General features: G+C 41.2%; 1 protein-coding gene across 1 annotated transcript; it reads left to right on the top strand.

The window, feature by feature from the left end:
* Nucleotides 1-3,248: 3,248 nt before the first annotated feature.
* ZNF391 (zinc finger protein 391) lies at nucleotides 3,249-11,777 on the top strand. The gene has a single exon (XM_089918478.1). The coding sequence runs from the start codon at nucleotides 5,306-5,308 to the stop codon at nucleotides 6,380-6,382; it is 1,077 nt and encodes a 358-aa protein (XP_089774604.1). The 5' UTR covers nucleotides 3,249-5,305; the 3' UTR covers nucleotides 6,383-11,777.
* The last annotated feature ends 2,592 nt before the right edge of the window (nucleotides 11,778-14,369 follow it).

Genomic DNA, 14,369 nt, shown 5'->3' on the forward strand with positions numbered 1-14,369 from the left:
ACTGTCATTTTCTTTGTGTCTGGGAGGAGGTGGGGTTACTTTGGGACATTTGTTTTACCTCTTAATACCTAGGGTTGCGTTCACCTGGCCCAGTGTGGACATTACTAGACCAGTGACTCTGGATACCTTAGGATAAGACCTGTTATCCCCAGATTTTTTTTTTTTTTTTTTTTTTTTGCGGTATGTGGGCCTCTCACAGTTGTGGCCTCTCCCGTTGCGGAACACAGGCTCCGGATGCGCAGGCTCAACGGCCATGGCTCACGGGCTTAGCCGCTCCGCGGCATGTGGGATCTTCCCGGACTGGGGCACGAACCCGTGTCCCCTGCATCGGCAGGCGGACTCTCAACCACTGCACCACCAGGGAAGCCCGTGTTATCCCCAGGTTTGCCCTTGACCAGAAAGAAAACGAAGAGGAGGTGGAAGAGGGAAAGGCAACTTTCTATCTCACTATAAGATCGTATACCATATATGTTAAGGATTCTTCCTTCTTTTCTGGAAGTTTGTGCCATCTCGCCAAATGGAGACACATGTATTTCTCTTTTCAGAGAATGTCCCTTCTTAGGTGAGTGTGGCAAATTTTGCCCAGTATGGGATTAGTCCCTGGTTGCCTGCTGACTGCTTTTGATGTCTTCCTCAGCACCCCCTTGCTCTATTTCAGCATTAGGCAATTGGCCTCTTTCTCAAACAGTTTCCTCTGAAACATGGACCTTAGGCTCTCACATGTCTCTGGGGATTTGAAAAAGAGTCTGCTCATTCTAGTCTTATCCCCTTAGTCTAGGCAGATGGGTCTGTGCCTCAGAGTTTGGAATCTAAAATTAAATTCCAGGAATCAGACAGCTCTGGACTAATCAAGTCCAACATCTTCCTTTTACAGATGAGGATACATAAAACCAGACTGGTTATTTTTCCTTGGTTTTTATTTAGCTACCAACAGAGCTATGATCAAAATCCAGATTACTTGGTAAATGTAATACCAAGTAATTATTTATACCACGGGGCCTCTATCTGGTGTTTCACTGATTTATGCCAAGGATGCCACTTGCTTTGTGGTGGCACTTTAGTGGAAGCCAGGAAATTTAATCCTTAGTTTACCCAGATAGGGCTTTTAGTGTAGTTGGGACTTATTGCAGCCTCTCAGGATAGTCATCTCTCAGAGGTAGTCACTCTTGTGTCAAGGTCATGCTGGTGTCCTGGGATCAGTGGTTTAGTTTCTTGGCCCTTTAGAGGCCATATGAATGGAAAGCATGACTCAAGTGTTTTTTCCCTGCTTGTTGAGAAGAAGTAAGTATGATGTAGTGTAGTGAGTTTGAGTCCAGGATTTATCACTTGGCCTTGGGCCAAATTACTTATCCTTTCTGTATCTCAAATTCTTCATTTGTATTGTGGAAATAATAATAGTAACCCTCTCATTGTTGTGAGACAAAAATGAGTCCGTATTCATAAAATGCTTAGAATAGGCAGACCCAAGAGAAAAGACCAAAAACGGGCCTTTCCAGAGGCTGCACCTCCAACTCACGTTCCTTTCACAGTTGGGTTCTTTTTTTTTTAATGTAGAAACTTTCCCCAATGTGGTTTCTGTGTGTCTGTCATAGGTGTCACATATACAAACACATAATGCATAATACAGTTACACATGTCATGAGCTTATTTGAAATGCAAAAACAACTACATCTTGGGACTCTTGTACTGCACACTATATACACATTAAATTATAATTATCTTATATCAAATTGGCATATTTTACCAATCATCAAGGTATTAATAAGTATGAGAGTAAACTCTCAACTTCAAATTGGCCCTCTCCTTTGAACTCTGTCCTAGTTCTCTCTCTGTTCAGGAGATCCTGCCTACTTTTAGATGTCCTATGTTTTAATGGTTCTAGTGAGTCAGTTTATAAAGATCTTCACATTTCAGATCTTCCTGGTTTCCCTTTGTCTCCAAAAACCTGAACAAAATCTCTTCTCAACAATATCTCTTCTCCAAGATGGAATGTAATATGTAATAATGTAATAATATTCCACTATGTACAAAATTCCCACTGCTCCTATGTCACCTTTATGGCAGTCTGGGTGTTCTCAGATCTTCAAGGACTTCTGTTGGGGACAAGGACTTTTGCTTTAAGGCTTTAGAGGCTTTGCAATTTACCGCCTGGGACAGTCATTATTTATCTATTGTGTAACTGTTAATACTTTAGTTCTATTGCACTAGAGAAGTAATTTTCTACCTTTCAAACCTACCATCCCCTTTACTATCTTGAAATAAAATTTATAGATAATATTAACTACCTATAGATATAATTTCCAGAATATCATTACGTTACCTTAACTGTAATATAAAGGAGAAAGAAAAGGAAAGTAATTTATAATAGAATAATAGTTTTTCAGCATGTAAATGATTGGATGAAATAGACACTTGTACCTATTCATAGAATCATGTGAATACAACAGCTACAAATGCAGACGGATATGTGAATGTCGTATTTGTGAATCTAATATCATGAGTGGCTTGATTTTCCTAAAATGGCGAACAATTCCGAATATCATTCAAAGAAAAAGAAGTATATTTCCTTGATTTTCCAATACATAGCAAAGTTGTGCAAAATACTTTGTATTTATTTGTAAAGTAGTTCCAGTCTCAGGTAACCATTAACAACTCTTTTGAAAGTCTGGCAGGATAAGGGACATTCTTTGTTTTACAGGAATCCCTGGCCCTCACTAAATTCTAATAGCCCCATCCAATCAACATGACAACCAAAACCAAAACCAAAACCAAAACCAAACCAAAACAAAACAAAACAAAAAAACCACACACACAAACCCTCACAAATTCCCAAAACTCTCCCTAGGAGGTGATATTGCTGCCTTGAGGATTACTGTAATAGAGGAGAGAAGTAACAGTGAACTGCCAACAGAATAATGATGGAGTAGCTTAAGGATCTGGGCTGCAAGAATGTAGGCCAGCCAACCTAAGCAGTAAGACAAATGCCTACTAAGGAATGTTAGCGCCAAAAAGTATGCAACTTGATTTTATTGCAAGGTTCTAAATAAATTAGAAATTCTGACTTCTCAGTCAACCTAGTGGTAGAGTTTTGCATTCCCTGCTTTCAGTTGAAAGGCATGTTCTTGGCAAAGCTGGACACAGACAGCATCGTCATGTTGCTCTTGAGGTTCTCCATGGATGGCTTCTTCGGGAACATCCTCCAGGATTCATTTCCACATGTGGGAGGTTCCCAGTCTCTGAGAAAGGCAAGACTTGTGAAACCAGATCAACTCTTAACCTAGTGGATCTTAAATTGTGCTGTGAGCAGAAACATTAGGGGAACTATTATACAATTTGTTGCCTACTGTCATGCCCAAGGGCTCTTGAGTGAATTTACAAGAAAATGGGTTAAAGAAAAAACTTCAGTGGGGAAACATAGAGTCCAGAGAAGGGCTGGAAGAGTAGGCACAGATTCCCATATCCTCCCCATTTTACCAACAGAAAGGTTGCCAGAGCCAGGATGCTCTGCTATGCACGAGTTTAGGTCAGTATTCTAGGAGAGGGCCTTGCTGCTCTTCCTTATTATAAGGCAAATGTTAGAACAACCTTGTGAGTGGGGAGATAAACAGACTGCTTGGTACAGTCTGAATGTGGGGTGCCAGCTTTTTAAAGGAATCGTCTGGGAAAGCTAGCTGCCTAATACCTGGAAACCTTGAGATCCTTGGGAAGTGTTGGCCCTTCCAGCAGAAGGAAGAAGTCACCTGTCCTAAGGGAAGCTGAGTTTATGTTTTAGACCCTCTGGCTCTGAGAAGAATGTTTGGTAGAAAGGCTGGTCCCAGTGAACACATTTTTCAGGCAACCTATAGAGTGTTTCTAAGGTTCATTTTGGACAATTCAACTTGTCGAGTCATACGAACTTAATAAATGCAAATGCCTGGGCCTCATAGTACTTAACTAGGTCTGAAGTCATGCCCAGTATCTACAGTAACAAGTTCCATAAGTGATTCTGATGGGTATGTGTATAACCTTTCTTTTGGAACCAGTTTTAGCCCAGAACTTTCAGATACCCATTTTCTCCAGCCCCTCCTGCCACAGCCTCTAAAAATGCACACTATGGTTTTTGTTTGTTTGTTTGGGGTTTTTTTTTTGGCTGCACCGTGTGGCTTGTGGCATCTTAGTTCCCCGACCAGGGATTTAACCTAGGCCCTCGGCAGTGAAATCGTGGAGTCCTAACCACTGGACCGCCAGGGAATTCCCACACACTATCTTTTCTATAGATCAAAGCATTAATGTTGAGCTCTCAATAGCCCTGTGTCTCCAGCACCAATAGCCTTGTGTTAAATCATTTACAACCAGCAGGGATCCCAGCATGTGAATTGGACATGATCACCCAGTTGGAGAAAGAACAACTGTAGACACTGGATCTTCAGGGAGCTGAAGAGGGGAGTGACCAAAAATATCTGTCTAGGTGAGTAGTATCATGAAAAGGCCACTAATTTGAAATTTCGGAGACGTGAGTTCTAGTCTAAGCTCTTGCAATTTGCTGGGTGACTTAAGTTACTCTGTTTTCTATCTGTCAAATAAGCAAGGTGGCCTTGATGAACTCTAAGTTAAGATCTGTTATGATGAGCTCTGTTAATCCTCTGAAGTCTGTGGTTGTAGACTTGTTTAGAAGAGTACCTAAACTAGCTGGAAGAAGGGTTGGGGGATCAAAGGGAGATCAAATGGGGATAGCAGGGTAATAGTTAGCATTTCTGAAATTCTGTTTTCTCTCTTTGCCAAGAAAGTGGTTGCATCCAAGCTTGATAGAGTCTTCCTCACTTTTTGCATTTTGGCAGGGTGGTGGTGGTTATGTTTTCTACATTTGAGAGTCTTTACTTTTCTCATCCCTTTCCTGTCTCTCATTTACCATAACTAATTGGCTACAATAGCTAATAGCTCATTTTACTTTCTAATCCCCTGTTCTCTGCTCATCAATTGGTATATCTGCTTATGTCCATTTTGGGGGCTCAGCATTTAACCAAGCCCCTACCTGTATTTCTTGATGTCTCTGTGCATCCACTGTGAAAACTCTGTTATCACTTCTGGCCTTGTTCACTTCTCTTTCATTGTCCCTTTTAAGTTTCTGCCCATATAAAGTTGCTAGTGTGCATGAATTGCAAATTAGTTGTCTTTTTTCCCTGTTGGTTTATTTTCCTTGCTCTCCACACTAGACACAGGTGATATTTGCACTTTAAATGTCTTTCAGATAGGGATATTTGAACTGAACCAAAGCATCAACACCAATCAGGCTATTTCTGAAGAACTAGAGTTTCCAGGGTCAGCAATGGAAAGTCTCCGAAGGAATACTGCCCAACGTCCTATGAATGAGGAAGCCTGTAAAAATGAGGGCCAGTTATCAAGGCAGACAAAATGTCCTCCACAGAAGAAATCTTCTTTTGAGAAAACAGCAATCAGAAAAGTGTCAATGACCCTCAAGGAAATTTTCACTAGGGAGAGAGGCCCTGAATCCAGTGAATTTAGTCTAAGCTCAAAGCTTAATACACGGCAGAAAATTCCAAAGGGAGCTATGTCCCCCATATCTAGGAAAAACTCCAAAGATAATTCAGGCTTAATTAAACACCAAAAACTCTTTCTGCAAAGAAAACCTTGTAAATGCAATGAATGTGGTAAAGCCTTTAATTACCAATCAGACCTTATTGTCCACAGTAGAATTCATGGTGGAGAAAAGCCTTTTGTATGCAATGAATGTGGTAAAACTTTTAGCCGAAGTACACACCTTATTGAACATCAAAGAACTCACACCGGAGAGAAACCTTATGAATGCAGTGAATGTGGAAAAGCTTTTAGCCGGAGTACACACCTTAGTCTACATCAGAGGATCCATACTGGAGAAAAACCATATGAATGTAATGAATGTGGAAAAGCCTTTAGCCGAAGCACTAACCTTAGTCAGCATCAGCGAACTCATACTCAAGAGAAACCTTACAAATGTAATGAATGTGGGAAAGCCTTCAGCGACCATTCAACCATAATTCAGCATCAACGAATACACACTGGAGAGAATCCCTATGAATGCAGTGAATGTGGAAAAGCTTTCAGTTGGATCTCATCTCTTATTGAACATCAGAGAACACACACTGGGGAGAACCCCTATGAGTGCAGTGATTGTGGGAAGGTATTCAGTCGGAGCTCATCCCTTGTTGAACATCAGAGAATACACACTGGAGAAAAGCCCCACGAGTGTAGAGAGTGTGGAAAGGGTTTCAGTCGGAGCTCCTCCCTTATTATTCACCAGAGAACTCATACCGGAGAGAAGCCTTACAAGTGTAATAACTGTGGAAAAGCCTTCAGTCAGAGTTCATCTCTCATCAGACATCAGCAACTTCACACTAAAGAGTAATATCTGTGCTTTCCTTAATGTTAGCACAAGAGCACACAGCATAACCTCCCACAGCTGAAAAGAAACATATATACTTGTTTGAATTTTCCTTCCTACTAGCTAGGGCTAAGCCAGTTTCAAGCTAGCCTTCCTTCCTTTTTGTAAACTAAATGCTCAAATGAGTGATCAATCCAACAAGGGGATGAATTTTAAAACCTAACATATTCACTCTAATATTCTGGAGGGCTCCAATCTTAGAATATACAGCTACCTAACACCTTGAAGTTCCTCACCTTATCTATTCCATGGAGCTTGGATCCCTGAACAACCAGTGAACCCTCTCTTTCCCAACCACATCAGCTCCTTCACTTAAAAGAGGAAATCCCATGTGTGTGTATTTTCATGCTTGCTGGCTCCAGTGGCAGAAGAGAAGGAGCTGGCTTCAGATTAGGATAAAAAATTCCCACCAGTTTGGGGATAAAAAATTCAGTCTCGAATTATATGGACAAATTTTTCTCTTCCTTCCTCCCTTACCTTTTTTGCTATAGCATAGTTTCCTCAAAGTATAGCCCGTAGTTCTAATGTGCCTAACTAATCCCAGTGTTATTTTATCTTATCCTTACCAAGAAGGTCCTAAAAATCTTAGTTCCTCCATTATCTTTTAAAAAATTGCTGTCCTATTTTAAAAACTTTTCTTTTGTTTACAGACTTCATGAAACATATACCATCTGGTTCTGACTCTCACCACCCTTGTTAAGTTGATCTGTCAAAGACAAACTTAGTGCCTTTTTCTCAGTCCTCTTCCTACTTGACATTTGCAGAATTGGTACTTTTGGCCACTCCTATGCCTTAAAACGTGAGCTTCTGGGATCCATTATTCTGTGCTGATCCACACTTTTCCTACCTCCCAGCACTTCTCTGATTAACAATGATCAGCTCTGTGACTTGGGCAAGAGTTGGACCAGAATAATTTCATTTTATTGGCTTACAGTACTTCATGTTATTCAATTAGATTGTAAGCTTCTTGAAAACAGAAATCTTGTTTTAGATCCCTATAAAACATCACACAGTGCTGAGCAGTCACTAAATGCCCCAAAATTATTGCTTGCTGATTCCTCTTTATCTATCCTGGGTAATCAGTCTGCTAGGATTTATTTGAAATGTCTTGATAGTTGATTTCTTTCTCTCTACTCCTACTGCTGCTGCCAAGTCCTCAGTAGTTTGGGCCTAGATTACCAGAGTAAACACATTGTTGCTGCTCTTGTCTCCCTGTCTTTATATAGCTGCCTGACTAAACTACCACTTGGTTCAGAAAGAATCCACAGTTTCCCATTGTCCCAAGGAAAAAGTTCAAAGTACTTTAACTTGAAGACCTTGCACAGTTGGATCTATTTACTTATTTTCCTTTACTCCCCAGTACAACTGGGCAGCCCTGTCCTTTGTCTCTACGACACCCTTTCTCTTCACACTTGGCTCCGCTTCACACTATTCCGTGGCACCCTTTTACATACCCTGCTTTCCTCCCTGTATCTCCAGAAATCTATCCATACTTTATAAAAGGCCCTGGTCAGGTCCTGCCTCCTCTGTGATAATTTCAGCACCCCCCCCCTTAGAAGTCCTTTACAGTGATGGTTTACCTTATTCTCCCGTATTACATACTTTCTTATTCTGTTTTCTGGTTCTGTCAGGTGCTTTTTTCCATGAACTTTTTCGAAGTTAGAAATTGTCTTAAATCTCTTAGTAGCCCCATCTAATACATAGTACAATGCAGGCCTGGATTGTAGTTTTAATCTAAATCAGGAGGGTTTAATTTAATAATGCAGTCACTTTACTCTTTTGAATGGTGAGATTACCTCATAAATATTTTTGTCCTTTTTGTCCTACCTTGAATTATATACATTAAGCCTTGGGACTGACTCCTTCAGAGCTCCTGGGATGCTGGCCTCTTGGCTTTCCACTTCATGAGACTGTTTTAAGGAGTATGTGGGCTTATTCATATAAAGTGATGAAAACAGTGCCTGACATATAGTAAGTGTTCAATAAATGCTAATTGTTATGATTCTATTCCTTCATATCTGCCTGTAGTCTTTCATTTCATCCCTAAAGTGTCTGTAACTCCACAGAATGGAAAACTAGGATCACAGTCAAATAAGTAAGAAGATATTTCTTCTGCCATCACAGACAATTGTCATCTATTTATTATAACTCTATTGTGTGTCAAAAATGACTCAAGGCGGCTTACAAGATATGATAAAATACAAAACTGAAAAAATACAAATCGGTATTAAAGAAGAAAATGCCTAGAAGATCAAGATCATGACAAATTATGGTATGCCAGATAGTTATTCAGGTATGAAAGTGAGATGGTCATTTGCTTACATTGTATTTGGAAGGGGAGAAAATGTCCATTCTTCAAGGAAAGCCTAATAGAGTTAAGATGAATTTCTCCACTGGCCTTCATGTAATTATACAATGTGCTTGATAACAAAAAATTAAAATTAAATTATGTGTTCTCTACCACACCTAGCATATAGTATGTTTTCCAGTGAATAAATATTTAGTTCATAGTAGAAGTCTCAGAAAGGCAAATATAGAGATTCTTCTTGGGGTGGAGTGGGGTTAGAAGGAGCAGAGGGTAGAGATAATCAAGTAATTACTGGGTGCCAGAAGAAAAGCTCTTTTTGAGTCTCTTAACTTACCACATTATGGGATGAAGAAACTGAAATTTACACATGTTAAATAGCTTACCCAAGGATCAGGATTTGACCCCACTACTGGATCTCTTAAGCTGGGCCCTGGCAAGATCTGGGAAAGAAAGAACTGTGTAAGTAAAGGTATAGAGGTAGGAAAATGCTCTGTTTGTTCCAATAGATGAACTGGACTGTCTGTGGCAGGGAGTTCAGTGAAATAAAAATAAGAAAGTTTATTTGGAATTGGATAACTAGACAGTGGCTGCCCTGAGTACTAGCTTGTGTGTGGATTTAATCATTTAGGCAATGAGGGAATTACAGGAGGTTTTTGATCATGGTAATACAAATTTCGTTTCGGGGAGAAGATTAATTTGGTAGAGGAGACAAGGTGGTTTGGAAATGAGAGAGACAGCATGCAGAAACTAGGTGAGAAGCTGAAGTATTAGAATAGTGGTATTATGGAACAGAGCAGTGGTCAGATGAGGAGACAGTATAAAGTAAGGATCCTATGAAACTGGTGACTAGATACGGGCAAGGAAGAAGAGAGACCAGCACTTCCTTAATTGCTGTTGTTAACTTTCCTGTAAGCTACCTAGGGTATGGAGGGAGGAATTTCTGATACACACTCAGCAGTTAGCCATGAATACAAAACATTAAAAAGCTGAACGCCTGATATGATTAACTTGCATCTTTAAAGTCGATTTGGAACCAAACACTTTTGGGATTTCTGGTGGGGAAATTGGGTCAGAAGATAAGAGCGATCTGGAGTGGGGAGCTTTATTCTAAGGAGAAACAGAGGGTTTTCCAATGCAGCCAAAAGCACTGTGACTCGGCTCACACTGAACAATGTCTTCAAAATAATCTCCGTCCTTGCACGGAGCCCACATCTAGGCGCTCAGCGTGGGCCCTCTTCTGCGAGCCCTGCAGGTGGCTCCAGCGGAGGCCAGCTGCCGTCCCTGTCCTTGCACGTCCGGACGCCTAGGCCATTCCTCGGGAACCCGGGTAGGGAAGGAGGCGCGTGAGTGCGAAGACCACCGCGGGGGTAAGAGCCTCAGAGCTCTGCGCTTTGGCTGTGCTCCCGGAATTTTATGGTAACCATTGTGTGCTCCAGTTCCCCTCATCAAGGCTGCGATGGCCACTCCTAGAACCACCGGATGGGGTCCCGCGACCACCCCAGACGCCATCTTCCCGCTTCCCCGGGGGCGCTCTGAAGCAAGATCGGCCAAAGAGCTGATCCTACATCTGAGAACTACAATTCCCAGAAACCTCGGAGACTCGCAGTCGTCACAGCGCCCAGACTCCATTTCCCAGAAGTCTTACGACCAATTCCCATCCTCACTGAAAACCTTATGTGACGTCATCGACTTTCTGCTGAAGATTCTAAAGGCTGTCGGGGTGGGCGGTGCCACGCAACGTGATGTGGCGATACCACTGGGCCTCGTTTCTGGATGGTCTCCTAGCCTGAATCTCTGTCACTTCTTTTTCTAAAAAATTGATAAACCAGAGTGAAGCTTCCACCCTTTTCCGTTAGATTTTATTCATTTAACATGTGTTTTCCGTGCCTACTATGTATTAATCCGCTTTTCTGATTTGTGGGCTGTGAGATTGAAGATGAGTCACTTTCTTCGCTAAATATTAATTCAGCTCCGTTAAAGAGGCTACGATCCTTCCTCAACATTCTCCCTGCCGCCCAACCCCTCACCCTGACACACACACACACAGGCACACACGCTGAAAAGCATAAAGGGATGAAAAGCAAAAAATAAACACTGGTCCCATCACTCAGATAATCCCTGGACATATTAGTAAATGTTCTTTCAGACTTTTTTTCTTCTTCTTAGATCTGTGTATCTGCATATGCTAGATATGGAGATGGATTGTGTGTACACGTTTATACATAACAAAAAGTTATAGTTTATACGTAACAAAGGATTTACTATATACATTCATCTTGAAATTTCCCCATGTTAATATTTTCCAAAATAATTTTTAGTGGTACTGTCAAAGAACTAATCCTGTCCCTGTATAAGCATTTCTTTTCAGGCTTCCTAAACACCAGTGATTTTATTTAGAACCCCTAACAAATGCTTCAGTCTGCTGTTGTCAAAACAACTTTAAAAATTACTGTTAATTTTATTAGTTGTGATAATGATATTATGGTTATGTTTAAAAGGAAGAAAAAGTCCTACTGGCTAAAAGATACATACTGACGAGACAAATGATGTCTGGGTCTAACTTTAAAGTATTCCAGGAATAAATAAAAGGGGAGTCAGGGAGGGATTGCTAAACAAGACTGGCAAATGTTGATTATTGTTTAATCTTGGTGAAGAATACACTGAAGTTCACTTTTCTATTTTGTGTCTATTTGAAATTTTCTGTAATAAGTTTTTTTTTTTTTTAATGTATACCAGCATTCCTCTTGGAGCAGTGTGGCCAGCTAATTCCTTCCAACCTCATGTTCAAGTCATCCTTTGACCACTGCCCAAATGAAGAATTTTCACTTCCATTGTCATCTCTGTGATGCTGACTGATTCCTTTTCCTGGGACCCATCTTCTGACTAGTTTTTTCACAGTACCTCTGAAACTAAAGTAAGTCTCAACTCTTTACAGAGCACTCCTTTTACCGTCATGCTCTCCTGCATCTTAGTCTCCTCCTGATCTCCTATGTACATGACTTTGGCATCTGGCTTATAGTTTTCTGCTGTATTTCACGTCTCATTTCATTCTGAGTGACATCATGACAGAGTAACTGCTCAGTAAACATTTGTTGAATCAATTAATGTCCACGTGGATGAATCATCCAGCAAACATTCTGCCTTTTATCTGGAACCCTGGGGTCTTGGCAGGCAGGAATCCCCGCGCTTGTGGGTAATGCAGCATCTGCTGCCCGTGCTTTTCCTCTCCCACCGGTGAATCTTATCCTTCCCTTTTTAATTCCTGTTCCAGAAGTCCTCCTCCGCCTCTGCTTTTACAAGGTGCCTGCCATCTGCTCCCCACGCACAACCTTCTGTCCTTCACACTTTCCACGCCCACCACTTAGCTTCTATCCATCCCAACATTGTCAGAGACACCATTTCTTTCTCCTTTAGGACTTTGCTCTCACACTCTTTCCACTTTTCAATCTCTCCTTTTCTAGTGACTCATTTCCTTATCACTTTAAACAAGTCTAGTATGTCTCTCCTATTTAAAAACATCCTCATTAAATTCACATACTGCTTTAGCCACCAAGCTAATTCTCCCCTAGAACTTCCAGAAGGAGTGTGAACCAGCCAACACCTTGAGTTTGGCCTAGTGAAACTGATTTCAGACTTCTGGACTCCAGAACTGTGAAAAGAAATCTGTTGTTTTAAGGCACCAAGTTTGTGGTAATTCATTATAGCAGCCATAGGAAATGAATACATTCTTCTTTTGCTCTTGCTCTTTCAGGCTCAGGGGTGGTAATGTTTTCCTGCAATTGTTAGATGCTAGTGTTCCACTGTCCTTTGCTGGTTCCCTCTCTTGGCTAAATTTTCTTCAATTAAACTGCTTGAGTATGGCCTTTAGTTTCTGCCTGGGACTCTGCCTAGAGGTGGAGTGAAGAAAAATATGGACCAAATAAGAAGTGGCCCCTGAAAATACTGTCCTTCACCAATAGACCCACTCCTTGTTTCCTGGTCTTCTTGGGCAATGCTGGGCCATTAGCCTCCCAGAACTGTGGTTCCAGATTTCTCCTGGCCCCAAAGTAATCTGCTCAGAACTACATTGCTCAGAGGCCTCAGTAATGATACATATTTTGGACCTGGACCTTGAGCCTTCATGCTTTCTCAGTAGTCCAAGATCGAGATGAATGACCCTGTGCAAGGGTGAGTTCATCCATGGCCCAGGCACCTGTCTGAGCCCAACTGAGGCAGAGGTGTGTCCAAGACAGGGTCTAGAATACAGGTTCCATCACACTGTGAGGTCATTCATATCAGTCCCCCTTTCCCTCCCCTCTCCACACCATCCTCTTGAGATGTAAACAAATCCAGAGAGAGGTAAACTTCTTTGACTTTCCTCTTGTCATATTGTTAGGGGAACCACTGACCGAAACCGCTCGTGCTGGCCAGGCCCTATAGTAACCACTTGCATGAGTTATCTTAAAACAGGAGGTCCTGGTAAGGAACTCGGAACTAATAAGCAACCTCCAGATAGTGATCACACATTCTCGGTGCTCTGCATTTGATCTGACGGTATCTATGAATAGATCGAATTAATGGAACAAAGCAGGATCTTCCATGGTTAATGACAAATTCCCAAATAAATTCTGTTCCCTCATATAGGAATCATAGTGGCAAAAGGACAAGAGTCTTTTTGTCTATTTCAGGCTGACTCTGGTGTTCTCTATTTTGGGATCTCCTTTGAAACAGGAGGACCCTTCACCTGGATACAGAAACTTCTTTTCCTTATACTGTAGGAGTGGCTCAGATTCCAACCAAAGCATATCCTATAACCTGAGATCCATTCCTCTCTGCTAGTGTCCACCTCTCTGCTATGGGATAAATAAAATTCCTACATAATGGAAGCCTTGAGAAATTAAAAAATACCAAGATGACATTTCTTCATAGATATTTCAAAACTACGACAGAAAAAAGTCCTGAGATTTAAATGGCTACTTTATCTCCTGAACTCTGTTCTTCACTGTCTGGCATCTTCTTTAAGGAGGTGACAAAATTCTGATGCAGGTCACTGGCATTTATATAAGCAAAAATGACTGAATTTTTTTTTTCACTTGAAGAAACCTGCAGCACGCACTCCCCCACACCTCCTTTGTGGGAAGAGTCTTGAACTCCTTTTATATAAATAATGATCAACTTCTGTGCTACCTCCTGTTCTCAGAGCTCCTACTCTCAAGGCCAGGCTAGGAAATTGTCAGTTACTCTTAAAAGAGCAGACCTGATAATTAGACTGTATCTAGAGAAAATATAAGGGCCCATCTCTTTATGGCTAGACCCATATTTATTTCTGGCTCAAATGTTATCTTGACCAGGGTTGCCACAAATGGCCATGCAGGCTGTGGGCTGCCCATCTTCAGAAGTGTCACTCACACTGTCATCTGCTTGTGATATCAGGTGGCCAAGGAAAAGCAAGTAAAATGACCATTATTTTATACAGCCGTTTAATTTCTGTACTTTGGTAAGGAAACAAATTTGGCCTTACCTCTCAAAGTTCATGAGAAACCAATTTATAAAACAAGGTAACAGTCCAAATTACATTATGTGTACATCCCCTTCAGTACATTATGTGTACTGAAGAGCTAATCTGTGAGCTTCTAGGAGGAGTCACAAGAAGCTACGAAGTAA

Source organism: Delphinapterus leucas, chromosome 10 (assembly GCF_059928025.1).
Source record: "Delphinapterus leucas isolate spDelLeu-1000000601 "Yukka" chromosome 10, BTC_Dleu_Yukka2, whole genome shotgun sequence".
Lineage (NCBI taxonomy): Eukaryota > Metazoa > Chordata > Mammalia > Artiodactyla > Monodontidae > Delphinapterus > Delphinapterus leucas.

Coding starts and splice junctions, on each gene's coding strand:
- ZNF391 (XM_089918478.1), top strand. CDS start 5,306: ATGGAAAGTCTCCGAAGGAATACTGCCCAACGTCCTATGAATGAGGAA.